Source organism: Haliotis cracherodii, unplaced genomic scaffold, assembly GCF_022045235.1.
Source record: "Haliotis cracherodii isolate W230 unplaced genomic scaffold, xgHalCrac1.p SCAF_19, whole genome shotgun sequence".
NCBI classification, from domain to species: domain Eukaryota; kingdom Metazoa; phylum Mollusca; class Gastropoda; order Lepetellida; family Haliotidae; genus Haliotis; species Haliotis cracherodii.
The window spans coordinates 11,271,555-11,298,851 of record NW_027266274.1 but is presented as its reverse complement, the minus strand read 5'-3'; the positions used below and the strand labels follow the sequence as shown (position 1 = coordinate 11,298,851).

The 27,297-nt window shown below is 40.6% G+C and overlaps 1 protein-coding gene across 1 annotated transcript; it reads left to right on the top strand.

Annotated features, from left to right (window-relative positions):
• Positions 1–95: 95 nt before the first annotated feature.
• Positions 96–23,538, top strand: LOC139467106 (condensin-2 complex subunit H2-like). Its single transcript, XM_071248823.1, has 18 exons — positions 96–155; positions 1,038–1,172; positions 3,767–3,868; positions 4,054–4,109; positions 4,734–4,812; positions 6,108–6,259; positions 6,731–6,888; positions 9,465–9,572; positions 9,924–9,997; positions 10,893–10,964; positions 12,745–12,814; positions 14,045–14,161; positions 15,249–15,355; positions 16,757–16,817; positions 17,812–17,925; positions 19,610–19,674; positions 22,056–22,304; positions 23,187–23,538. The coding sequence occupies exons 2-18, from the start codon at positions 1,047–1,049 to the stop codon at positions 23,319–23,321; spliced, it is 1,845 nt and encodes a 614-aa protein (XP_071104924.1). The 5' UTR covers positions 96–155; positions 1,038–1,046; the 3' UTR covers positions 23,322–23,538.
• The last annotated feature ends 3,759 nt before the right edge of the window (positions 23,539–27,297 follow it).

Genomic DNA, 27,297 nt, shown 5'->3' with positions numbered 1-27,297 from the left:
TAACAAGATTGTTGATTGGCTGAAATAAAGCTTACTTGGGGAATTCGATACAATTGGGCCAATGAAATATCCTCTAGTATCTGCACATTTCAGGCTAGTGCGCGGGATTTTACGAATGGTAACTTCCGTCAACTAAACATCGGTGCCGTTCTCAGGTATATGCATATTATTCAAGAATGTTTACGGGTAGATGTGATTTCACACATGCTCCGAAAAGTGACAATTGAAAAAAGGCCGACTAACAAACTAAACCAAACAATCCCATAAATGCTATGACAAGTTTTGTTGTCTGTTCCTAACGGTGTCATGATGAAACCGATATGGGATTTTTTGATTGACAGGTGTCAATAACATGTAACAAAACAGATTACATCACTGCTTATGTGATCAACATCTAATTGGTTTGAGTATCTCCACATATAATGGGATTTGCATGTTTTCCAAACGTTTAAACAGATGGTAATTAAAGTTCCATATTAACATCTGGTTGACTGTTTTTGTTGCTTTTTTTCAGAAAATTTGTCTTCCAGCAGGTTGCTCTTTTACCAGTATCACCTGTGGCAGTTGTTCATTGATAATGTTAAAATAATAGGCCCTAGAACCCAACAGTAAAATTAATAGTTGCTGAGTCAGGAGATTTCCGGAACATCTTGTAAAGTTGACAGATGATAAAAAAAGTTTGAAGCTGTTATTCTAGATCTAAGTGTTGTCTGAACATGTTGAGGGACAATTTCTGTTACAGTCCACTTGATGTTTCTTTAGGAACTTACAACTGACTGATGAAATATGTATCACTTACCGGAAATATGATGTTTTTTTAGATAAAAGCTGAATCAAATACACATTCAGATTTCCTGAGTTCTGTGAAATCATGTACCCTCGTTGCCCATGGCTTCAAAACATTATGCAGGTCTAATGTCATTTATGAATGGTAATTGGTTTCATTTTAGACAAAATATTGGGAATGTTGTTTTGGTGAGATTTCTCAAATAAACATGCTAACAGTTATATACTAAATATTTATGGCCTCATTCCAGTGACTGACTATGGCTTTGTCAGGTAGCCAGAGTGACCTTGAACAGCGTTTTGGTCATCTCATACAGCCCATCCGAGACTTGACCAAGAACTGGGATATAAACATATGCAGCTACCTTGAAGACTACCTGGATGAGGTGAGCGGAATACATGTTCACGGACTGACATCCTTAGCAATAAATAATTGGTTGCTTGTAAATTATTATTTTCCTATCTCTGTAAAGGGCTGGTATGTTGACACATTTACTATAAGCTGATCTTCCCGAGGCAAGGGAGTTAACTGACTTTAAAAGTCCAGTTTCCACCCTTGCGGAACTAGGCTGGAATTCCTGGGCTCGATCGTAGCTCCGCCAGTGGCTATTACCATTTATGTTCCTTCTAAGCCTCTCTAAAGGACCAATCAGATTCGTATCACTTGCGTTTGCTTCACACAAAATGGGGGCGCCCAGTCAAGACGATCTGATCGATAATCAAGATCTATATTGTGATAAAACGGGTCTTACATCGCGAAAAGCATCAAATCACGTGAGCACCTTGATTAAAAACATGAAAGGATTTGGAAAATATCTGCTGACAACGAATTGGCGATGCACATGCTTAGTAAACCCTGCAATCGATTGAAATCTGCAGGACAGTTTACGAACCGGATTTTGATTTCAGTGCACGATTTTTATTGGACTATGCATAGACTAGTCCAGACAAAACATAACTCCATAATTCCAGCCTAGTTCAGCAAGGGTGGAAACTGGACTTTTATAGTCAGTTAACTCCTTTGCCTCGGGAAGATGCTATAAGCTTTATGTGAGCTTACTCGGCTCCGCGTGCCTTATTTTGCGAGAGGAGTTTCTGGACCATGCCATGGATGTAGGCTTATCACTTGACCGGACACTTCTCTTGTTTGTAGTGAGAAGAGCTCCAGATAAGCTTTTGGTGTTGTGGGTATTTTACCCATGCATTTTAAAATCATTGGGGATCAGTAATTCTATCTGGGTATTCAAATTTCTGTTACCCACTAGTTTTCACATATGTGGGTATTTATGTTAAATATTTAAAAACACTATTCATCTAGTCCCTGCATAATGGTGTTGTGTGGGTTCCAGTCCTTTATAGGACTCAAAAATACCACGATACTTCTACAAGAAAGTGTGATGGCAAATGATCATGATGTAACTGTCATCGTGGAGTTTGGCAAGGTTGACTGAATGCCCGTTTATAATTTCAAAATAAGTTGCTGATTTGCTAATCGAGCAGGGTTTCTTCACAATATTTTGATGATACGCCCAAGTTTTATTTTTGTAGTTATCTGTAATGTTCATTGCGTATTTGATACGCTTCAATTTTATTTTACTGCATATTTCTGCATTTCTGATGCATATTTTACGCAGATACGCAGCTTATCTGGAGCTCTGAGTGAGTGAGTGAGTGTGTATTGTTTTACGACGCTTTTAGCAATATTCCAACAATATCACAGCGGGGGCGCCAGAAATGGGCTTCACATATTGTACCCATGTGGGGAATCGAACCCGGGTCTTTGGCGTGACGAGCTAACGCTTTAACATGTTTAACCACCAGGCTGCCCCACTTTCCTCTGGAAAAAATGAGTTGCAAGTGGATCAACAGTATAGAATGGACATGATACAACCGAGGATTATCAAACACCATGTTATTAAAAAAGTGTTCTAGACCTCCATGTCACTTTGATGCATCTTCCCAAGGCAAGGGAGGTTAACTGACTATAAACTCCTGTTTCCACCCTTGCCGAACTAGGCTGGAATTATGGAGTTACGTTTTGTCTGGACTAAAAACCAGTGAGGCTTATCAACACCTCTGTAGCCTCGTGGTACACTCACTGGGCTACAGATATGAAGGTTGCGAGTTCGATCCTTGGGAATATAAAGAAAACATTTGTCATTTGATTTTACATTTCACTACATGTTACAATCTGAACGGAAGTTATATTAATAAAATACCCAGGACATTATATAAAATCCCTGGGATATTATATAAAATCCCAGGGGCATTACAACGTCCCTGTTTATGAGATTTAACCCGACTGGAAAGTAAAACCTCACAATAGGTTTTAATGCCTATAGAAAGAAGTCTCTTACTTAATAGCGATCCCAATGAATAGGTTTATAATGTCAGTTAACTCCCTTACCTCGGGGAGATGCTTTGATGGGGATATTATTTGATTTTATGGGTTTATTTTTTAATAAAATTCCCGATATTGGCAAAATGTCAATGATCAAACCATGTTCATGTACAGAAGCTGTGGAATGTGTTTTGGTAACGTAGTCAATATGAAACGACTTTCCAAGACAGCACTTTTCATTTCAGGGGGCCCGTGAAGATCCGAAGTAGAATAGACCTTCAGCAACCCACGCTTGCCGTAAAAGGCAACTCTGCTTGTCTTAAGAGGTGACAAACGGGATTGGGTGGTCAGACTCGCTGACTTGGTTGATGCATGTCATTGATCCCAATTGCGTGGATCGATGCTCATGATATTAATCACTGGATTGTCTGGTCCAGACTCATTTATTTAGAGACCACCGTCATATAGCTGGAATATTGCTGAGTGAGGCAAACATTTCTCAGGGAAGCCACACTTTCCTCAGTGCTCGCACAAATGTTAACACATTTCCAAATTATTCAGATAGTTATATTTTCGATTTCAATTTAAATGCGATTCATTTGTGATGTGGACTTTATGTCTCCTCCCTTCTGTTTGAAGCTTGAGAAGATCCAGGTTACCTTCGATGATGGCCACACGACCATGAACTTCGCGGAGGCGGCCCTCCTCATCCAAGGCTCGGCTTGTGTGTACAGCAAGAAGGTAACTTGAGCTCAGATCAGATCGTGAAAAAATATCTCCACTACCAGGACTGTATGTTTGTTACCCCTTGGCTTAATTACATTTTGCCTATTTGGACTGAGCCCAGGGCTTAAAAACGAAGGACAAAAGCATGATAGAAAGAATCCGTTTTGATTGTAACCATACTCTGACTGCCATCCTTTCAGGTGGAGTACCTGTACACGCTGGTGTATCAAGTCCTGGATCTTCTTGCCAATAAAAAGTAAGTTCCACAAAAAGACTGCTGTCCAAACTGATTTTTTGCATTTGTGAACCACTGAAAATAATGTATTCTCACAAAGTCAATAAATAAATGAAACATAAAAATACTTATTTTTATGTCTCCCACTAATAATGTAGACCCTCTTATAAAATATAAAATGTTATATGTAAATATCATGTCTACTTCACTATCGGTGAGTCAAGAAGCCAGCTGCAGTTTTAACTCCATGGCAGAAGGATTTTCATATCAATCAATCAATCAAGGAAGGAAGGAAGAAATCAATCAATCAAGGAAGAAAGAAATCAATCAAGGAAGGAAGGAAGAAAGCAATCAATCAAGGAAGGAAGAAAGAAAGAAAGCAATCAATCGAGGGAGGGAGAGAGAAAGAAAGAAATCAATCAATCAATCGAGGGAGAGAGAGAGAAATCAATCAATCAAGGAAGGAAGGAAGCAATCGAGGGAGGGAGGGAGAGAGAAATCAATCAATCAATCAAGGAAAGGAAAGAAAGCAATCGAGGGAGGGAGAGAGAGAGAGAGAAAGTAAGAAATCGAAGGAGGGAGAGAGAGAGAAATCAATCAATCAATCAATCAATCAATCAATCAATTGATGACTGCTTGTTGTAGGAACACCCAGAAGCCATCATCAGTAGACAAAGATGGGAATGACAACGATGCCAACTTCCCCCACGACGAGGATGAGGAGGTTGGTATTAATACCATTGAGATTGTGCATGGCATGTTGTCTGTCTGGTAACACTTGACCACTCGGAGCCTGAGGGGCCGCCTCCGTGGTATTGTGGTAGAGCGTCCGCCCAGAGAGGGGAATGTCTGGGATTTGATCCCCGGTCGTGTCATAACCAAAATGGTTATAGATGGTACGTGTTAACCTGTCTGGCTCTCCGTATGAAGGTTGGTTGGTTGGTTTGTTGTTTAACGCCACACTCAGCAATATTCCAGCTATATGACGGTGGTCTGTAAATAATCGAGTTTGGACCAGACAATCCAGTGATTAATATCATGAGCATCGATCCACATAATTGGGATCGATGACATGCATCAACCATGCTTTCACAACAAGCATAGTCACCTTTTACGGCAAGCATGGGTTGCTGAAGACCTATTCTACCCCGACTGCAGCATGGTATCTCAAGGGGAAAGCACTATAAATCGGCATCAGTCCGGACTAGTACAAGCAGCCACACACACACAGTACAATAATCTTGGACGCGACATTAAACCCCATTTCGGCTCACCTCACCTGAGGCTTAGGGGCTGTGATGTTGCTGGAATATATTGCTATAATCTGTGTTAAGTCATACTCTTATCAGAACAACTTTTCATTCGACCAATCAGGGCATCACTTTCCAGATCATGAAAGTGACAGTCGGAATGTGTTTCCTAATCTGCAACCTTGAAAAATTAACATTCTGAACGACAGTTATCGTCTTTATGGGTGAATCCATACAATCTAAGGCTTCTATTAGCATGATTAGAATGTTCTTTTGTTCAAGTTTCATATTTTTTATCAAGAATTTGTCAAAATATGTTTCGAAGTGCTGTAAAAAGCGAGAAAGCTACCCTCTGATTGGCTTATGTTGACTTCTTGTCAGTCATTCCATTGGTCGATTAACATTCCCGAAAGGTCTGTCTGACATGACCCGTAATGGGATGTCCTCCGATTTTTGTAGGGGCAGTCAGGTAGCCTAGTGGTTAAAGCATTCGCTCGTTACAGTAAAGACCCAGATTCAATTCCCGACATGGGCTCAATGTTTGAAGCCCATTTCTGGTGTCCCCCGCTGTGATAATGCTGGAATATTGCTAAAAGCGGCGTCAAACCATATTCACTCACTCACTCACTCAAGTTGTGTCCCTTGAGCACGCAAAAACCTGTTTCAGATATATGCAACCTGCTTTCAACTCACATGATGATGATGATGATGATGCTTGCTAATAGTTTGATCTGTCTAAGAAGTGAAACTTGTGTCTGTTGTGTGGCAGTTTCTGTCCTTGGATGACATCAAGGAACACAAGAACGTTGACATGAAGGAGGGTGCCCACATCCTAGACAGGTCCATCGCCCCCATCCCTAAAACCCCACTCGCACTCATCCCACTGGAGGATGGAGAGAAAGGACAGAACCCACTGCTGAGGTAACAGCATGATCACTGATAGCCCCACCTTGCACTATTATTCCAACCGGGGGGTGGGGTAGCCTAGTGGTTAAAGCATTCACTTGTCACACCAGAGACTGTGTTTAATTCTCCACATGGTTATATGATGTTATGCTAAGGGCAGCGTACAAATCTACAAAATGTTTTTGTTCCCCTATCAATCAACCCTCTCTGTCTTTTTCTTAAAGAGAGGGGTGTTTCAGTTTTATAGTACACAACATAAGATTTTATGATTCCGAAAACTCTTCCTCTCTGTCTCTCTGTCTTTCCCTCCCTCTCTCTCTCTCTCTCTCTCTCTCTCTCTCTCTCTCTCTCTCTCTCTCTCTCTCTCTCTCTCTCTCTCTCTTTCTTTCTCTCTCCCTCTTTCTTTAACTGAAATGAATAACATTTATTGTGAAATAGAAAGTTGTGAAATGATATCGACAATGTATCATGGCTCTCGTTTTTCAGTAAAACTGGCGAAGTGCTGGCAAGTCGAAACGATTTCAAGATGAACACAAGCTACGTGCATCCCTGCGGCTCCATGTTGTTAGACATGACCCACCTTAACCTCCTGGAGTTGTCTCTGAAACTGCTGGCTTCATCCACACCATACCCCACTAGACCAGGTACACCCTGTTATACCCCACTAAACCAGGTACACCCCGTTATACCCCACTAAACCAGGTACACCCTGTACTGTTATACCCCACTAAACCTTGTACACCTTGTACTGTTACATCCCACTAAACCTTGTACACCCTGTACTGTTATACCCCACTAAACCAGGTACACCCTGTACTGTTATAGCCCACTAAGCCTTGTACACCCTGTACTGTTATAGCCCACTAAACCTTGTACACCCTGTACTGTTACATCCCACTAAGCCTTGTACACCCTGTACTGTTATAGCCCACTAAGTCTTGTACACCCTGTACTGTTATACCCCACTAAACCTTGTACACCCTGTACTGTTATACCCCACTAAGCCTTGTACACCCTGTACTGTTATACCCCACTAAACCTTGTACACCCTGTACTGTTACATCCCACTAAACCTTGTACACCCTGTACTGTTATACCCCACTAAGCCTACTACACCCTGTACTGTTATACCCCACTAAGCCTTGTACACCCTGTACTGTTACACCCCACTAAGCCTTGTACACCCTGTACTGTTACACCCCACTAAACCAGGAACACCCTGTACTGTTATACCCCACTAAACCTTGTACACCCTGTACTGTTATACCCCACTAAACCTTGTACACACTGTACTGTTATAGCCCACTAAACCTTGTACACCCTGTACTGTTATACCCCACTAAACCTTGTACACCCTGTACTGTTATACCCCACTAAACCAGGTACACCCTGTACTGTTATACCCCACTAAGCCTTGTACACCCTGTACTGTTATAGCCCACTAAGTCTTGTACACCCTGTACTGTTATACCCCACTAAACCTTGTACACCCTGTACTGTTATAGCCCACTAAGCCTTGTACACCCTGTACTGTTATACCCCACTAAACCTTGTACACCCTGTACTGTTACATCCCACTAAACCTTGTACACCCTGTACTGTTATACCCCACTAAGCCTTGTACACCCTGTACTGTTACACCCCACTAAACCAGGAACACCCTGTACTGTTATACCCCACTAAACCTTGTACACCCTGTACTGTTATACCCCACTAAACCTTGTACACCCTGTACTGTTACATCCCACTAAGCCTTGTACACCCTGTACTGTTATACCCCACTAAACCAGGTACACCCTGTACTGTTATACCCCACTAAACCTTGTACACCCTGTACTGTTATACCCCACTAAACCAGGTACACCCTGTACTGTTATACCCCACTAAGACTTGTACACCCTGTACTGTTATACCCCACTAAGCCTTGTACACCCTGTACTGTTATAGCCCACTAAACCTTGTACACCCTGTACTGTTATACCCCACTAAGCCTTGTACACCCTGTACTGTTACACCCCACTAAGCCTTGTACACCCTGTACTGTTATACCCCACTAAGCCTTGTACACCCTGTACTGTTATACCACACTAAGCCTTGTACACCCTGTACTGTTATACCCCACTAAGCCTTGTACACCCTGTACTGTTATACCCCACTAAGTCTTGTACACCCTGTACTGTTATACCCCACTAAGTCTTGTACACCCTGTACTGTTACACCCCACTAAGTCTTGTACACCCTGTACTGTTACACCCCACTAAGTCTTGTACACCCTGTACTGTTATACCCCACGAAGTCTTGTACACCCTGTACTGTTACACCCCACTAAGCCTTGTACACCCTGTACTGTTACACCCCACTAAACCAGGTAAACCCTGTACTGTTATACCCCACTTAGCCTTGTACACCCTGTACTGTTACACCCACTAAGCCTTGTACACCCTGTACTGTTATACCCCACTAAGCCTTGTACACCCTGTACTGTTACAGCCACTAAGCCTTGTACACCCTGTACTGTTATACTCCACTAAGCCTTGTACACCCTGTACTGTTACACCCCACTAAGCCTTGTACACCCTGTACTGTTATACCCCACTAAGCCTTGTACACCCTGTACTGTTACAGCCACTAAGCCTTGTACACCCTGTACTGTTATACTCCACTAAGCCTTGTACACCCTGTACTGTTAGACCCCACTAAGCCTTGTACACCCTGTACTGTTATACCCCACTAAGCCTTGTACACCCTGTACTGTTATACCCCACTAAGTCTTGTACACCCTTTACTGTTATACCCCACTAAGCCTTGTACACCCTGTACTGTTATACCCCACTAAGGCTTGTACACCCTGTACTGTTATACCCCACTAAGGCTTGTACACCCTTTACTGTTATACCCCACTAAGCCTTGTACACCCTGTACTGTTACACCCCACTAAGCCTTGTACACCCTGTACTGTTACACCCCACTAAGCCTTGTACACCCTGTACTGTTACACCCCACTAAGCCTTGTACACCCTGTACTGTTATACCCCACTAAGCCTTGTACACCCTGTACCGTTACACCCCACTAAACCTTGTACACTCTGTACTGTTATACCCCACTAAGCCTTGTACACCCTGTACTGTTATACCCCACTAAACACACAATACATGAATCACTCCAATGTCAGGCCAGTTCCCATCACTAATTATGTATGTAAATTCATCTCTCCTGCAGATGCAGCCAAACTGACGAAGGAGTGCAACGGCAACATGGATATGCAGGCCGAGGTAGCGGGGGATGTGCCAAACGAGGGAGGAGAGGATATGCCCATGAATATGTCAGGTAACAGTTACGCAATATTCTTCAGTTGAAATATGAATCATAATTTCAACATTTTCAGTTTTAGTTGTGAGCATAAAAAACAATGCTTATTATAGACTACATTATACGCTTAGAATGCTGACATGCATCTTCCCGAACTAGGCTGGAATTCCTGTGTTTTATTGTAGTGCCACCAGTGGCAATTACGAGTTATGTCCCTTCTATGTCCCTCCTTTTGACCAATCAGGTTCCATCGCTGATGTCACTTGCCTTTGTTTCCAACAAAATATTGAATGAGTTGTTTTCTTACAGATTTCAACTGTTGTCAATATGGAAAATACAAATTAGTCATGACATATCTTTTGTTTTCAGTTGACTTTGACGACAACGACGGTGGCGATGCACTTGGTGCGAGTTTCAATGCGGATCCTCTTGCCCCTCCGGAGGTGATTATATTTCTGTGTTCACTGAATCAGAACTATCCATTGCTGACTGGATCTCATTCAATCTTACTTTTATGATTCATCAGAGAATTTATGCTTCATGATAACTTGCAACAAAACAAGAATGATAAAATTAAAATGACTACAGATCAGAATTAGAGATGCAACAACATGAACCAGTGATCAGCATCACTCTGGTAGTCCACACCTCATTTGCCACGAAACAGAGTTATGTCTTTCAATTGGGAATGGTACATTGGAAAGGTTTCCCGTTGCTGACAATATACTTAGGACCCGTGAAGATCTGGGGTAGAACAGGTCTTCATCAACCTGTGCTTGCCGTAAAAGGCGACTATGCTTGTTGTAAGAGGCGACTAACGTGATCAGGTGGTCAGACTCGCTGACTTGGTTGATGCATGCCATCGTATCCCAATTGTGTGGATTGATACTCATGATGTCTATCACTGGATGGTCTGGTCCAGACTTGATTATTTACAGACTCTCATCATGTAGTGGGAATATTGCTGAGTGTGGCGTTCAACAACAAATTAACAAACAATATACATGGTGTGTTATGAGGGCAGACTTTAGTCACAGCCTCATTGTGAGACTGACATTTGAGACTGTTGTTAGAACAGGTAGTCAGTGCCATGTTTGTCATGAAGTAGCTTGAATATTGTTGATGGCGGTGTTACACTCACTCACTCACTCACTCACTCACTCACTCACTCGCTCACTTGCTCACTCACTCACTTGCTCACTCACTCACTCACTCACTCACCCACACTCACTCACTCACCCACTTGGTCACCCACTCACACTCACTCACTCACTCACAAACACTCACTCGCTTACTCACTCACTCACTCACTCACTCACTCACTCTGTGTTATTCTAGGAAGCAGAGGGGTTGCGGAGGTCAGAGAGGAGAAGGGTGCAGATTGTTGAACCAGTTGCTCCACCAAAGCCAGTGAGTAGTTTGTTTTACTGTCCCTATGTTTTACTGTCCCATTGTTTTACTATCCCTATTTACGATTTCTGCATATTTACTATCCCTGCGTTTGACTGACACTGTTTTACTGTCGCAGTGGTTTACTATCCCTGCATTATCCTAGCCCTGTTATTCTGTCCCTGTGTTTTACTATCCCTATATTTTACCATCACTGTTTACTGTTTCTACAGTTAACTCTCCCTTTGTTTTACTATCCCTGTTTATTATGTGTTTTACTCTCCCTGTGTTTTACTCTCCCTGTGTTTTACTATCTGTTTACTATTTCTGTGTTTTACTCTCCCTGTGTTTTACTATCCCTGTGTTTTACTATCTGTATACTATTTCTGTGTTTTACTCTCCCTTAATTTTTCTCTCCGTTTATTATTTCTGTGTTTTACTATCGCTGTGTTTTACTATCCCTATTTACTATTTCTCGTGTTTTACTCTCCCTTTGTTTTACTATCCATGTTTTACTATCTGTATACTATTTCTGTGTTTTACTCTCCCTTAATTTTTCTCTCCGTTTATTATTTCTGTGTTTTACTATCGCTGTGTTTTACTATCCCTTTGTTTTCTCTGTTTATGATTTCTGTTTTACTATCCCTGTGTTTTACTATCCCTGTGTTTTACTATTTCTGTGTTTTACTCTCCCTTTGTTTTACTATCTCTGTTTACTTTTTCTGTGTTTCACTCTCCCTGTGATTAACTATCTCTGTTTACTATTTCTGTGTTTTACTCTCCCTGTGATTAACTATCTCTGTTTACTATTTCTGCGTTTTACTCTCCCAGTGATTAACTATCTCTGTTTACTATTTCTGTGTTTTACTATCCCTGTGTTTTACTATCTCTGTTTACTATTTCGGTGTTTTACTATCCCTGTGTTTTACTATCCCTGTTTACGATTTCTGTTTTACTCTCCCTGTGATTAACTATCTCTGTTTACTATTTCTGTGTTTTACTCTCCCTGTGATTAACTATCTCTGTTTACGATTTCTGTTTTACTCTCCCTGTGATTAACTATCTCTGTTTACGATTTCTGTTTTACTCTCCCTGTGTTTTACTATCTCTGTTTACTATTTCTGTGTTTTACTATCCCTGTTTACGATTTCTGTTTTACTCTCCCTGTGATTAACTATCTCTGTTTACTATTTCTGTGTTTTACTCTCCCTGTTATTAACTATCTCTGTTTACGATTTCTGTGTTTTACTCTCCCTGTGATTAACTATCTCTGTTTACGATTTCTGTTTTACTCTCCCTGTGATTAACTATCCCTGTTTACTATTTCTGTGTTTTACTATCCCTGTTTACGATTTCTGTTTTACTCTCCCTGTGATTAACTATCTCTGTTTACTATTTCTGTGTTTTACTCTCCCTGTGTTTTATTGTCCCATTGTTTGGCTATCCCTGTTTCAGGATAAGCATGTTGACACAGATCTATATGAAACATGTGCAGTAATGCAGTCGCTTCTGTTCTGCTGTTTGTTAAATACAGAAGATATAGTAATTCTACACTTATGTTGAAAAATCCTAAATTTTATAAAACTTGGATCAGAATTTACATATTTCTAGGAGTGAGAAATACAAAACCTTTTACACGCGCTTCAGTGACTTTGCCCACGCACGCGAAAAACGGGGTCCTGCAGTAGGAATTGAAAATCCACATCCCAAACAGGCCACCCTGACTGTTGAGCTTTAAGATGTTGGTAAAAAAAACAAGTCGACACTTCCTGGTTTTTTCTTTCACTGGCTACTATTTCAGACCGTAGATCCATGGCTGTCGACAGATCCGTATGATGAAGACAAGAATAAAGCAAAAGCTCTATCAAAAAGTAAGTATGCTGAAAATTAGGGCTTGGACGATACACCAACTGTTCGATCCAATACGTATCTCGATACCTTACTTACGATCTGAAATGTATCATGATACTTGCATGTGCTCTTATCTGTGGTGTGTAAGCCATCTTTTTCATAGACAGGATGGCCAAATACATGATTTTTAGTCGGCAGTGTGAAGTGGATGGCACAATGGATGAAAATATCTACCTTTTCACTATAAACTTTCATTACTAATTAGTGTTTACTGTAACAGTTATTAAAGCAATATTTAAGGTAAGAATCGATACTTTTTACTTAGTGTGCAGACCCGTGAAGATTCCGGGAAGGATAGGTCTTCAGCAACCCATACTTGCCGTAAAAGGCGACTGCTTGTCGTAAAAGGCGACTAACAGGATCGGGTGGTCAGGCTCGCTGACTTGGTTGATGCATGTCATCGATGCTAATTGCGTGGATCGATGCACATGATGTCAATCTCTGGATTGTCTGGTTCAGACTTCATTATTTTACAGACCGCCGTCATATAGCTGGAATATTGCTGAGGGCGGCGTTAAACAACAAACAAACAAACAAACAAACTTAGTGTGCAACTGTGATCGAAGTAAAAAAATCGATGTTTCGTCCCAGCACGACTGAAAATATCTGCCTACCCAAAGTACACAGCCTTGTTGAAGGGATAGCAGTGAATAAAATAGAGATTGTCAAAAAATGTTTTTCTGCTTTTGAAGCTTAGAGTTTTAAGATATTAGGAGTGTTTTGTGTTTAACACCAATGCACTTGTAACTTAGTCAGGTCATTTAAACGTGTGTGTAAGTATGATGGAACGTACATGCTGCTTAGCTGTGGATTCTTATCATGCATTCTTTGTAGAGACACTGACGCATGTGACGTGATATTTGCACTATGAACTGGGTTTTTTAATAATAAGAATAATAATAATATGTGCATTTATGATACGCCAAATTCCATTCACCAAGTAGATGCCCATAGCACTACACTATTATTACCCCGGTCAAAGGATCAGTGTGCTCTCGATTTTCATTCTCAGCTCCCTGGGGAGTATTTCTAACCCTGGGGTAATAAATAAATATTTTAGTTAAGCCTATGATTCTTTGACAGATATATTGTAGAGGGGGGAAGACAGCTTGATTAGAACTCTTTTTGATTTTATATTCTACACAATTAGGTGAAACAGCAGTATAGAGAATTTCAATGTATCTTTGCAGCTAGAAAGTCAGTGAGGATACCCATCAAATCTGGAGACACAACGAAGAAGAGGAAACGAAAGACGCCTGTTAAAGAAACGACCTTAGAGCCTCTTGTTTGCCGAGAGAACTTCAGAGGTGAGTGTTTAGATGCCTCAACTCTATGAATATACAGACAAACTTGGAGCCTCTTGTTTGCCGAGAGAACTTCAGAGGTGAGTGTTTAGATGCCTAAACTCAATGAATATTCAGACAAACCTAGAGCCTCTTTGCCGAGAGAACTTCAGAGGTGAGTGTTTAGATGCCTAAAATCAATGATTTTACCGACAAACTTGGGGTCTCTTTGCCGAGAGAACTTCAGAGGTGAGTTATTAGATGCCTAAACTCAATGATTTTATCGACAAACTTGGAGCCTCTTCATTCCTAAGACTTGATTCAAAGTATTACTGATTTATGATTGACAATGACAGACCATGATTGACAAGGGGCGGTCGGGTAGCCTAGTGGTTAAAGCGTTCGCTCGTCACGCTGAAGACCTGGGTTCGATTCCCGACATGTGTGAAGCCCATTTCTGGTGTCCCCCGCCGTGATATTGCTGGAATATTGCTAAAAGCGGCGTAAAACCATACTCACTCACTCACTTACTCATGATTGACAATAGTGTATTATTTTTGCTGTTACAGTATTATGATTGGACATGGTGTTTTATGATTGACAGTGTCTGTGTATGTCACTATGAGGAAGCTAATACCTGAACACTGCTCAGAGCTCACGATCAGATAACTTTTTGAGCAATTGAGTTTATACTCTAGGGTTTCTATTTTATTTGGGTTATAACATTTTTCATTGGGTAACCAATATTATGTCACTCATCTATTCATCACTCTATTGGATTTTTCCCAAAATTACTAAACATTTTAAGATTTAAAAAAAATGAAATAATGTTTTGGATGTATATATATATACTGTTCTAAATATATAGGCTTGTCTCAGAAAGTAAATTAGTTTATAATTGTGTCTCAGAAATTAGCTCCGTTGTACGCATGATACAAAAGCTTCATTGGGTATTTACGCGTGCTGTTTTTAGTTTTAGTTTTTAGTTATAGTTTTTCATTTAATGCACATGTTTTTGTACGCAAGATGATTGAAAGTAATTGGGTTTTGAATATTTTTTGGGGAGTATTTCATGCAAATACGCAGCTTATCTGTAGCTCTGTTGCTACAGACTCTGGCCAGCGGAAGATCCGAGACCAGCTGAGTGAGTTCGAGGCCCTCTACTGGGAGGAGTTCTCGAAGAGAAAGGCAAGCGAGAAGGAGGAGAAAAAAATGATGGTCAGTTGTGATTACAAGCAATGAGTTGATACTGTGACAACAGCGTGAAATCATTGTGGTTCTCAATTCATTTACAGGCCACACCAAATGGAATCAAACGATTACCGTGTACGTTTTTCTAGTTGAGTTGATATGATAATCACGTCATCTAGTCATGAACTTGCTGTAGATGTTTTTAAGTCTCTCCAGGGTGTAAGTATAGGCCACAGATGGGGGTGTCTCGAATGGGTTAGATTCAGATGTGTGGGTGAAACAGCAATAGAAATTGGCACTAGTCCTAAAGTCCTTGCTGAACTGCCCATTGATTAAGGGGTCGTAAAGACGAGTAGAAATTTGCCATTTTTAAAGGTTTTTTAACTTATCCTGCATCAATCCTTAATGCATTCACTGCTTACCTTTTGACAATAGCAAAGCTGTGATTGATCCTGCTGAGGAAAGAAAAGTGTTCCATTCAGAAGTAGGACCCTGTCAATCACTCATCCTATAGTCCTTGCTAAACTGCCCATCAATGTATCATAATGGCTGGTAGAAATTTGCCATTTTTCAAAGGTTTTTTTAAGGACTAGTGGACTGGAACTATTAGTTAAAATCGCTGCTAAGTCCTCATTTCAAGGACTGTTACTTCCAGATTGTAGCAGAAGAATGGATCTGCTGCCATGTCAAATGAAACGTGATTGTGATCTTTGTTTTTTGTCCCCCGTCTGTCTGTTCGTCCAGGGGCGGTCGGGTAGCCTAGTGGTTAAAGCGTTCGCTCGTCACGTCGAAGACCCGGGTTCGATTCCCGACATGGGTACAATGTGTGAAGCCCATTTCTGGTGTCCCCCGTCGTGATATTGCTGGAATATTGCTAAAAGCGGCGTAAAACCATACTCACTCACTCACTCACACTGTTCGTCCATCACATTTCATTTACAGAGCAGAACTCAAAAACCATGAGCAGCATTAGAAATTGGCACTAGTCCTATAGTCCTTGCCAAACTGCCCTATGGTAACGGTATCATAAGGACTAGTAGAAATTCATCCTTTTTAAGGGTTTTGGAATATGTTATCATTATAAGGACTAGTGGCCAAAAACTGTTAGTTTCTAACCCTGATGAGATATATCTCAGCCAAACTTGGTAAATAAATAGGTCTAGTGGTGAACTGGTGCCTTTTGATAGTGCCGTTTTTTGAAAATTTATTTTTAGAGTTTGCAACATGACTGAAAATGGTCGTTGTGCTTGTTTCCCCTTTTCCGGGGCAATTCTTAAAAACTTTACAATATTTCTTCAGCGACTTTGACTTAGACTGAAAATGGCGGTTGTACTGGTTTCCGGAGGACTAGTGCCTTGCACACAACCGGACATGTCAAATTGGCTGGAGATGTTAGTATTTCACGCTTGTTGACCATTTTTTGTCCAGGCTCTCGCAGGCTACCATACGGAGGAAGAAGATGAAGTGGTTCCGGAGGAAGAGGGGCCAGGTTCGTATTAGTGTCCATAAATGTAGCCTGCATATCATCTTACAGCCAGTAATATTTGAGTTTGGTTTAATGCCGATTTAAACAGAATTCCAGTTATGTCACAGTGTGTGGGAAGAAATCCTGAAGTGGTACCGGTCTCAGACATTTACCACTTTGGTGAAAGCTATGAATATAGGATGGTGCTGATAACCCTTGAAACATAACTGAGGCGAACTAGGATTCAAACCCACAATCATAGTTTCCTGGCGTGCTCAAGGGATGTAACTCTGCATAGTGAATTTAGGTGCCAAAGACGACTGGACCACCCATGCCCGCAGTAAAATTTGAGGTGGCCTTGTAATGATTCAAGTCTTCATTCATCTTCCTAAGGCAAGGGAGTTAACTGACTATAAAAGTACAGTTTCCATCCTTGGTGAACTCGGCTGGTATTATGGAGTTACATTTTGGCGAAATCGAAATCCGGTTTGTAAACAGTAATGCAGATTTCGATCTGTTGCAGGATTTGCAAAGCATGTGCACTGCTAACTCATTGTCAACAGATGTTTTCTAAATCTTTTCATATTTTGTATCAAGGTGCTTACATGATTTGATGCACTTCGCGATGTAAGACTCGTTTTATCACAATATAGATCTTGATTATTGATCAGATCATCTTGACTGGGTGCTGCCATTTTGTTTGAAGCAATACAAGTGATACGAGAGGTGGAATCTGATTGGTCAATAGGAGAGGCATAGAAGGGCCATAACTTGTAATAGCCACTGGTGGCGCTACGAACGGGCCTATAAATTCCAGCCTAGTTCGGCAAGGTTGGAAACTGGACTTTTAAAATCAGTTAACTCCCTTACCTAGGGAAGATGGTCTTCATTCTGTCTAGACTATTTGTGGTCTTCCCGGTGTCCAGTTTCCCTTATTTTTAATATGTGTTTTGCATAACGAGAGACAGCCACAACTAGTCCTCCATTGTTGGCTTATGACCTGTACTATTGTCGACAGAACTAATGGCGCCAGGCGACGGCGATGACGACGATGTGGAACCCCTGCATGTAGATGATGACCTGGCGTTCCCGGGAGGAGAACAGTTCCATCACAGAAACTCCATCGCTCTTAGTGAGTCGACCATGGATAGAATTCAAATTTGTAACTGTTAACCGTTTCATAGATTTCTTTTGCCTACAAATACGATCTCACCATAATCACTATGATTTTAAACTAAAAATTACTGTATTGCGATGATAAAGACAACTATAATGGAAAACATCGCATCCCTGTAGTAGTTATCCCCCGCACAACGAAGTTGGCGGGGGATATAGAAACGGGCTCCGTACATCTGTCCGTCCGTCCGTCACGTTTCGTTCCCGGAGCATAACTCATAAACCGTTCAATATTTTTTCATGAAACTTTGCAGGTCTGTCAGGTACATGCTGAACTGGTGCCTTTTGCTATTGAGAAATTTTATAAATTTTTATTTTTTCAATTTCCATGGCAACAAGATGGACTTAGGTTCTGTGAGCGTAGGGTTCGTTTCCGGAGCATAACTCATAAACCGTTCAATATTTTTTCATGAAACTTTGCAGGTCTGTCAGGTACATGCTGAACTGGTGCCTTTTGCTATTGAGAAATTTTATAAATTTTTATTTTTTATGTTTCCATGGCAACAAGATGGACTTAGGTTCTATGAGAGTAGGGTTCGTTTCCGGAGCATAACTCATAAACCGTTCAATATTTTTTCATGAAACTTTGCAGGTCTGTCAGGTACATGCTGAACTGGTGCCTTTTGCTATTGAGAAATTTTATAAATTTTTATTTTTTACGTTTCCATGGCAACGAGATGGACTTAGGTTCCAAACTCATCTTTTTTTTACAATTTCCATCACAAGTTCCACCTTAATTATGTCATAAATTCTGCAACAGGGGCGGGGGATATAGTCACATTAGTGGCAAACTCTTGTTTACTCATTGCATTGTATGTAATTTGCTTGTAGATTAACATAACATCCTTGTCAGATGTACACTGTATGGAGCTTGTAGTTAAATACTACAAAATATTCGGTAGTTTCTAAATTCTATCAAATAACTTTTGAGCGAGTAATTTCAATGCCATTCGTACCAGGTACTTCTAAAAACAGGAATGGCGGATGGCGATAGAAATCTTAAACAAAAAACAGACAAACAAACTGCTAGGGTCATTCCTGATAAATAAATATACTGAAAATACTCCTGATTTATCTAGATATTACTGATGGGATATATAGAGAATCTCACGCGAGTGACTTTTGATATCAAATATATCGACACGAGTTGATAAAAGTGGGAAAACTCCAAGGCTTGCTGAAGATTTTTTCAAAACTTTTATCAACGAGTTTGGATATATTTGATATCAAAAGATACGAGGATGAGATTTTATTTATCATCCAACATCATTCTTCAAACTTTTTCAGTTTGTAGACAGTAATAAGCAGTGTCTTAAGTGTAAAAAGTACTGCTAACAGCTTCAGTAGAAGAGCCATTGGAGATGTCATTTGATTGTGACGTAATGGTATCCAATGAAGTCACAATGGTCTGCAAAGCATTGTGATGCAATTTCATTGCAGCGATATCTACAGTGTAGATATTGCTTGATCTCACCCAAGCATATCTCCTGTGGGAGCCAGTTTGGGATGGTAAAAATAAGATAGGCACCTCTGTGATTCAGGAATAGCTGTTTGTTTAAGATGTATTTACTACAAAATTAAAGATTATGTTTTCTGAGTCACTGTATTTATTACAATATATATTGTTACATATTCTGCAGATGACAGCATGTTTGACAACGATGCCATGGTGACGAGCTACGAGGTGCTGGTCAGGAAGCATGTGGTGAGAGATGTGTTCAGCACGGAGGGGATAGATTTCCAAGGGGGATCCTGGGGTAGAATAGTTCCCCTCAATCTCATTAAAATCAGATCTTAGTTCTCGCTACCGCTAAACAAAGATCTGAGGACATCCCATTTGGGGTCATATCAGAACGACCTTTCATCCGACCAATCAGTGCATCGCTTACCAGATCATGAAAGTGACAGTCGGAATGTGATTTTCGATCTTGCAAACTTGAAAACTTTAACAGAGGGTATTCTGAACGATAGTTACGGGTTTAACGACTGAATCTATACAGTCTGGACCATCTAATAGCCATTCCAGAATGTTCTTTTGTTCAGGTTTCAAATTTTTAATCGAGAACTTGTCAAAATATGTTTCGAAGCGTAGTCGCCAATTTGAAATTAGTGCCGTAAAGCACGAGAAAGCTGCCTTCTGATTGGCTAATGTGGACTTCTTGTCAGTTATTTCATTGGTCGGTCAAAGTTCGCTCAAGGTCGGTCTGACGTGACCCCTAATGGGATGTCCTCAGATCTTTGTTTTTACGGTAGCTAGAACTAAGACCTGGTTTTAATAAGATTGAGTTTCCCTGTACCCCCATCTCCTTGAGGCAAGTGAGTTAACTGACTATAAAACTTGCCGAACTAGGCTGGTATTATGGAGTTACATTTTGGCTGGACTAACCAGTCTATGCAAAGACCAATCAAAATAGCGCACCGAAATCGAAATCCGGTTCGTAAAGTGTCATGCGGATTTCGGTCGACTGCAGGATTTGCAAAGCATGTGCACCGCTAACTCATTGTCAACAGATATTTTCTAAATCTTTTCATATTTTTGATCAAGGTGATTACGTGATTTGATGCACTTCGTGATGTAAGACTCGTTTTATCACAATATAGATCTTGATTATCGATCAGATCGTCTTGACTGGGCGCCACCGTTTTGTTCGAAGCAAATGCAAGTGATACGAGAGGTTGAATCTGATTGGTCAATAGGAGATTTATAGAAATGACATAACTCGTAATAGCCACTGGTGGCGCTACGATCGATCCCAGGAATTCCAGCCAAGTTCGGCAAGGGTGGAAACTGGACTTTTAAAGGTCAGTTAACTCTCTTGCCTCGGGAAGATGGACTTTTTAAGGTCAGTTAACTCTCTTGCCTCGGGAAGATGGACTTTTAAAGGTCAGTTAACTCTCTTGCCTCGGGAAGATGGACTTTTAAAGGTCAGTTAACTCTCTTGCCTCGGGAAGATGGACTTTTAAAGGTCAGTTAACTCTCTTGCCTCGTGAAGATGGACTTTTAAAGGTCAGTTAACTCTCTTGCCTCGGGAAGATGGACTTTTTAAGGTCAGTTAACTCTCTTGCCTCGGGAAGATGGACTTTTAAAGGTCAGTTAACACTCTTGCCTCGGGAAGATGGACTTTTAAAGGTCAGTTAACACTCTTGCCTCGGGAAGATGGACTTTTAAAGGTCAGTTCACTTTCTTGCCTCGGGAAGATGGACTTTTAAAGGTCAGTTAACTCTGCTGCCTCGGGAAGATGGACTTTTAAAGGTCAGTTAACTCTCTTGCTTCGGGAAAATAGACTTTTAAAGGTCAGTTAACGCTCTTGCCTCGGGAAGATGCTGTACCCCCTGCTTGTAACAGTCGACTGAAATGAGGATTGGGTTGTTGTAACGTGTCAGAGGGATGATTGTGTGACACCTTACCCCATCATGTTGCTGATGCTGTCAACGGTACAGTGTGACATGCCTGGAATATTGTCAGCTTTGGCCTGAAATGTAAACAACATTACTCGTTCCCTCCTCAATGAAACACAACAATACATCTTAGACTAAAAAGAAAATAGTCTTGGTTCTTAGGCACCACCCGCATCATCATAAAGTCTGCCCCACGTTTTGTTTTTATTTCCATTTTTTTTTTAAATATAAAAATCTTACTACTTAAACACAATGCACAAAAAAATTGAAACAAGAACAAAACGTTCGATGAACTTTATGATGATGTTGGCAGTGCCGGAGAACCAAGACTATTATTTTTTTTAGCCTTATGATCGTTAATGTTAAATTCCCGTGAAGATCCGGGTTAGAATTGACAACCCATGCTTGTCGTAAGAGGTGATTAATGGGATCAGGTGGTCAGACTCGCTGACTTGGTTGATGCATGTCATCGCATCCCAATTGCGTGGATCGATGCTCATGATGTCAATCACTGGATTGTCTGGTCCAGATTTGATTATTTACAGACCGCAGGCATATAGCTGGAATATTGCTGAGTGCGGCGTTAAACAACAACCAAACAAACAAAATGTTGAAAGTCAGATAGTACTGCTATAGATGACATTGTTTTAATGATGTACATAATAAATTTGAAATTCTATTTTTTAGGAAGCGTTTATGGCAAGTGCACAGGAATATGCACAAATCACAGAGCTGTCAAAGCGTGTTGCTGATTGGGAAGAGAAAATAGTTCCTCGGTTACGAGAGGAAGAACAGCATGAACCGTTCGACATTCACAAGTATGGCACCTCGGTGATGGACAGCCTCTCCAAGACTCAAACGATTCCCTTCAAACGGATCGCAGCAGGAAAACCAGAGTTTGAAATATGTCGCCTGTTCCTAGCAACGTTACAACTGGTAAGTAGATGAGGGAGACAATACAGTACATCCTACACTTCATCCTGTATCGAGGCAGGTTTCACAAACTTTGTTTGTTTGTTTTGTTGTTTAACGCCGCAATATTCCACCTATATGACAGCGGTCTGTAAATAATCGAGTCTGGGCCAGAAAGTCCAGTGATTGACATCATGAGCATCGATCCACACAATTGGGATGCGATGACATGCATTAACCAAGTCAGCGAGTCTGACCACCTGATCCCGTTAGTCGCCTTTTATGACAAGCATAGTCGCCTTTTACATGGGTTACTAAAAAAACAATGCTTAAACAGATTCAGTGTGTTCATGCTATCAACCACTGGTTTACAGGACATAGATTCAGTGTGTTCATGCTATCAACCACTGGTTTACAGGTCACAGATTCAGTGTGTTCATGCTATCAACCACTGGTTTACAGGTCACAGATTCAGTGTGTTCATGCTATCAGCCACTGGTTTACAGGTCACAGATTCAGTGTGTTGAGGCCACAGTGGTCTATAGCTGGAATATTGTCAACAACATTCACTTGATTCATCAACTGATAGTTCCATGCTCTTGTCATATATTTGTCATGATTTTGTCATGTTTTTGTCATGTATTTGTCATGTTTTTGTCATGTTTATGTCACATTTTTGTCATGTTTTTGACATGTATTTGACATGTTTTTGTCAGGTATTTGTCATGTTTTTGTCATGTATTTGACATGTTTTTGTCATGTTTTTGTCATGTATTTGACATGTTTTTGTCATGTTTTTGTCATGTTTTTGTCATGTATTTGACATATTTATGTCATGTATTTGTCATGTTTATGTCATGTATTAGTCATGTTTATGTCATGTTCATGTCATGTCTATCTCTGCAGGCCAATGTGGGCAACCTGGAGATCAGCTGCCAAGGTACACTACATGACGGTATGGACAAGATGGCGCTGCAACTCATCACAACAAAACGACACTTTGAAGAACTAGCAGAGTATCAGGCTCCTTCGGCAAAGTAGATCGTCATATTTAAATACTGTACATAGCTGTATAGCACTGCGTAGGCGAGGAACGGGTCACGCTGTAGAAGTAGACGAAGACGAGGTGATGTGGAGGAATAGTCAACACAAGCCCCCAGACTAGACCAAGGTTTACCTGGGATTAGGAGAAAAAATACACTTGTCCACTAGACAATTACACTGGTCCACTAGACAAATACACTGATCCACTAGACAAATACACTGGTCAACTAGACAAATACACTGATCCACTAGACAAATACACTGATCCACTAGACCAATACACTGTCCCACTAGACAACTACACCGGTCCACTACACAAATACACTGGTCCACTAGACAACTACACTGATCCACTAGACAAATACACTGGTCCACCAGACAAAAACACTGGTCCACTAGACAAATACACTGATACACTAGACGAATACACTGATCCACTAGACAAATACACTGATCAACTAGACAAATACACCGGTCCACTTCACAAATACACTGGTCCACTAGACAAATACACCAGTCCACTAGACAACTACACTGATCCACTAGACAAATACACCGGTCCACTTCACAAATACACTAATCCACTAGACAAATACACAGGTCCACTAGACAAATACACCGGTCCACTAGACAAATACACCGGTCCACTAGACAACTACACTGATCTCCTAGACATATACACTGGTCCACTAGACAAATACACTGATCCACTAGACAAATACACTGATCCACTAGACAAATACACTGGTCCACTAGACAAATACACTGATCCACTAGACAAATACATTGATCCACTAGACGAATACACCAGTCCACGTCACAAATACACTGATCCACTAGACAAATACACTGGTCCACTACACAAATACACTGATCCACTTGACAAATACACTGATCCACTAGACAAATACACCGGTCCACTTCACAAATACACTGGTCCACTAGACAAATACACTGGTCCACTAGACAAATACACCGGTCCACTAGACAAATACACCGGTCCACTAGACAAATACACTGATCCACTAGACATATACACTGGTCCACTAGACAAATACACTGATCCACTAGACAAATACACTGATCCACTAGACAAATACACTGGTCCACTAGACAAATACACTGATCCACTAGACAAATACATTGATCCACTAGACAAATACACCGGTCCACGTCACAAATACACTGATCCACTAGACAACTACACTGATCCACTAGACAAATACACTGGTCTAACAGACAACGTTAATCAGGAAGTGTAAGTTTCTAATTATGCCTTTTTTTGGCTACTGGTGATATGAAATGTCCTTTCAACAGACAAACTTGGCAAATTATTTGTGATATGTCGTGAAAAGTAAGTGAAAAAAAAAGTCTCAAAATCTAGACCAGTGTTTTTCTGACTGTGTAAAACACACACTCGCACGTTGAGTCTTGTTCTTGAAGAGAACCTGGCAAGAAATGGACTGTCTTGCCTTGGAATCCAGATGTGTCCCGGTGTACAGAACAATGTCTACAACTGGACGAGAATCACCCGGGGGATATCTATGAATGAATTTTAGTCAGCTGTATAAATATGTAGATATTTGTGTCATGAATGGCTCAATTGTTTTATATTGTTGATTGTGGCATTGTAATATAGCTCTGAACATGCATGCTCTTCATGGAATATGTTTTAATCTTGTTAATCACAGATGAAGTTAAGGGGTTTTTTCCCATGAGAATGGAGACACATGGTATTTCTTTAAAAACAAAACAATAAAAATGATCATTTTTTTGGGCATTTTGCATTTTGGCTATGATTAAGAGAAACTCTTACCATCGTGACTTTTAATATCAAATATATCAACACCAGTTGATGAAAGTGTAAAAACACCAAGGCTAGCTGAAGACTTTTTCCACTTTTACCAACGAGTGTTTATATATTTGATATCAAAAGACACAAGGGTGAGATTCTATTTATCATCCAACATCATTCTTCAAAATTTTCAGTTTGTAGACAGTAATAAGCAGTGTCTAAAGTGTAAAAAGTACTGCTAACAGCTTCAGTAGAAGAGCCATTAGTGATGGCATTTGATCGTGACGTCATGGTAACCAATTGTGATGCAATTTCATTGCAGCACTATCTACAATGTAGATATAGCTTCACCTCTGTGGGAGCCAGTTTGGGATGATAAATGCCAGAGCTTTAGCCATGCAAGTATCAATGCATTGCTGTACTTTGGGCCGTAGGAGCAGTGTGAAGTCATCTTTGGATACAAACTGGGGCTGGGACAAGTCCACATTTACTACCCAGGTACCCTACCCCCTGTTACCTGACCCTACCCATGTACCCCCCACCCCCCATTACCAACCCTACCATGTACCCACCCCCCTGTTACCTATACTACCCAGGTACCCGCTGTAGGTTTCAAGAGATGGGTACAAAATGTCCGATTGGGAATAGTTCGACCGTAGCCCTGGGAAAATGTATTTAGATAAACTATAAAACGATCTGGTCATGCATACACTGTAAACTTACTGAAGTCTTATCTTTATTCTTTTTATCTTTTATAAAAGTCCGAAGGAATGGGTGCATAGTCAGAAAGGAATGCAAACATAAGTGACTCGCAATCTCATTAAAATCAGATCTTAGTTTTCGCTAAACAAATATCTGAGGACATCCCAGTACGGGTCACGCCAGAACGACCTTTAGCGAATTTTGACCAACCAATGAAATGACTGACAAGAAATCGACATTAGCCAATCAGAAGGCAGCTTTCTCGAGCTTTACGACACTAGTTTCAAACTGGCGACTACGCTTCGAAACATATTTTGACGTATTCTCGATTAAGAAAAATTAAAACTGATAAGAACATTCTGGAATGGCTTATAGATGGCCTAGATTGTATGGATATAATCATAAAACCAGTAACTGTCGTTTGGAATACCCTGCGTTAAATATTTCATGGTTGCATGATTAGAAAACACATTCCGACTGTCACTTTCATAATCTGGTAAGCGACGCTCTGATTGGTTGGATAAAAGGTCGCATTGACGTGACCCTTAATGGGATGTCCTCAAATCTTTGTTTAGCGATAGTGAGAACTAAGATCTGATTTGAATGTGATTGAAGTGACTTGTAGTGTTACTGTGTAGTGTATACTTTTTCTCATTATCAGTACTTACATCACATTTCTAACCATGGGTCTGTGGGTTCAGGGTCCTACTCAGTACCCACCCGACTCAAGGACCCAAGTTACCCGTCCCAGCCCTAATACAAAATAAAGAAATATACTATAATCATATATTATTTTCTGATATTTTTACGAGAGTTATCATCATGATGAATCAATGTTAGGTTATCGGATTGAAGTTTACTAAATTTGCCTTAGATGATTCATTCCAGTAACTACCTTTGGTGCTAAAACAACTTGCCATTATCTAGTTTTCATGTAAAGTTGTGTGTATCGTGTTATTAACATACTATTTAGATATTTTTGTCAATACAGGGACATATTATGTAAGCTGCGCATGGTATAAGCTGTGAGGTGACTGTTCGAACATAGACATCTTCTGGAGGCAAGTGAGTTAACTGACTATAAAAGTCCAGTTTCCACCCTTTCTGAACTAGGCTGGTATTATGGAGTTACATTTTGGCTGGACTAACGAGTCTATGCATAGTCCAATCAAAATTGCCACCGAAATCGAAATCCGGTTCGTAAATCCGGTTTCGATCGATTGCAGGATTTGCAAAGCATGTGCACTGCCAACTCATTGTCAACAGATATTTTCCAAATCCTTTCATGTTTTTAATCAAGGTGCTCACTTAATTTGATGCATTTCGCGATGTAAGACCCATTTTATCACAATACAGATCTTGATTATCGATCAGATCGTCCTGACCGGGCGCCACTATTTTGTGTGAAGCAAACGCAAGTGATATATGACTGGAATCTGATTGGTCCATAGGAGAGGCCTAGAATGGTAATAGCCA

Coding starts and splice junctions, on each gene's coding strand:
- LOC139467106 (XM_071248823.1), top strand. CDS start 1,047: ATGGCTTTGTCAGGTAGCCAGAGTGACCTTGAACAGCGTTTTGGTCAT. Junction 9,998..10,892: donor ATCCTCTTGCCCCTCCGGAG/GTGATTATATTT, acceptor GTGTTATTCTAG/GAAGCAGAGGGGTTGCGGAG. Junction 15,356..16,756: donor AGGAGGAGAAAAAAATGATG/GTCAGTTGTGAT, acceptor TTTTTTGTCCAG/GCTCTCGCAGGCTACCATAC.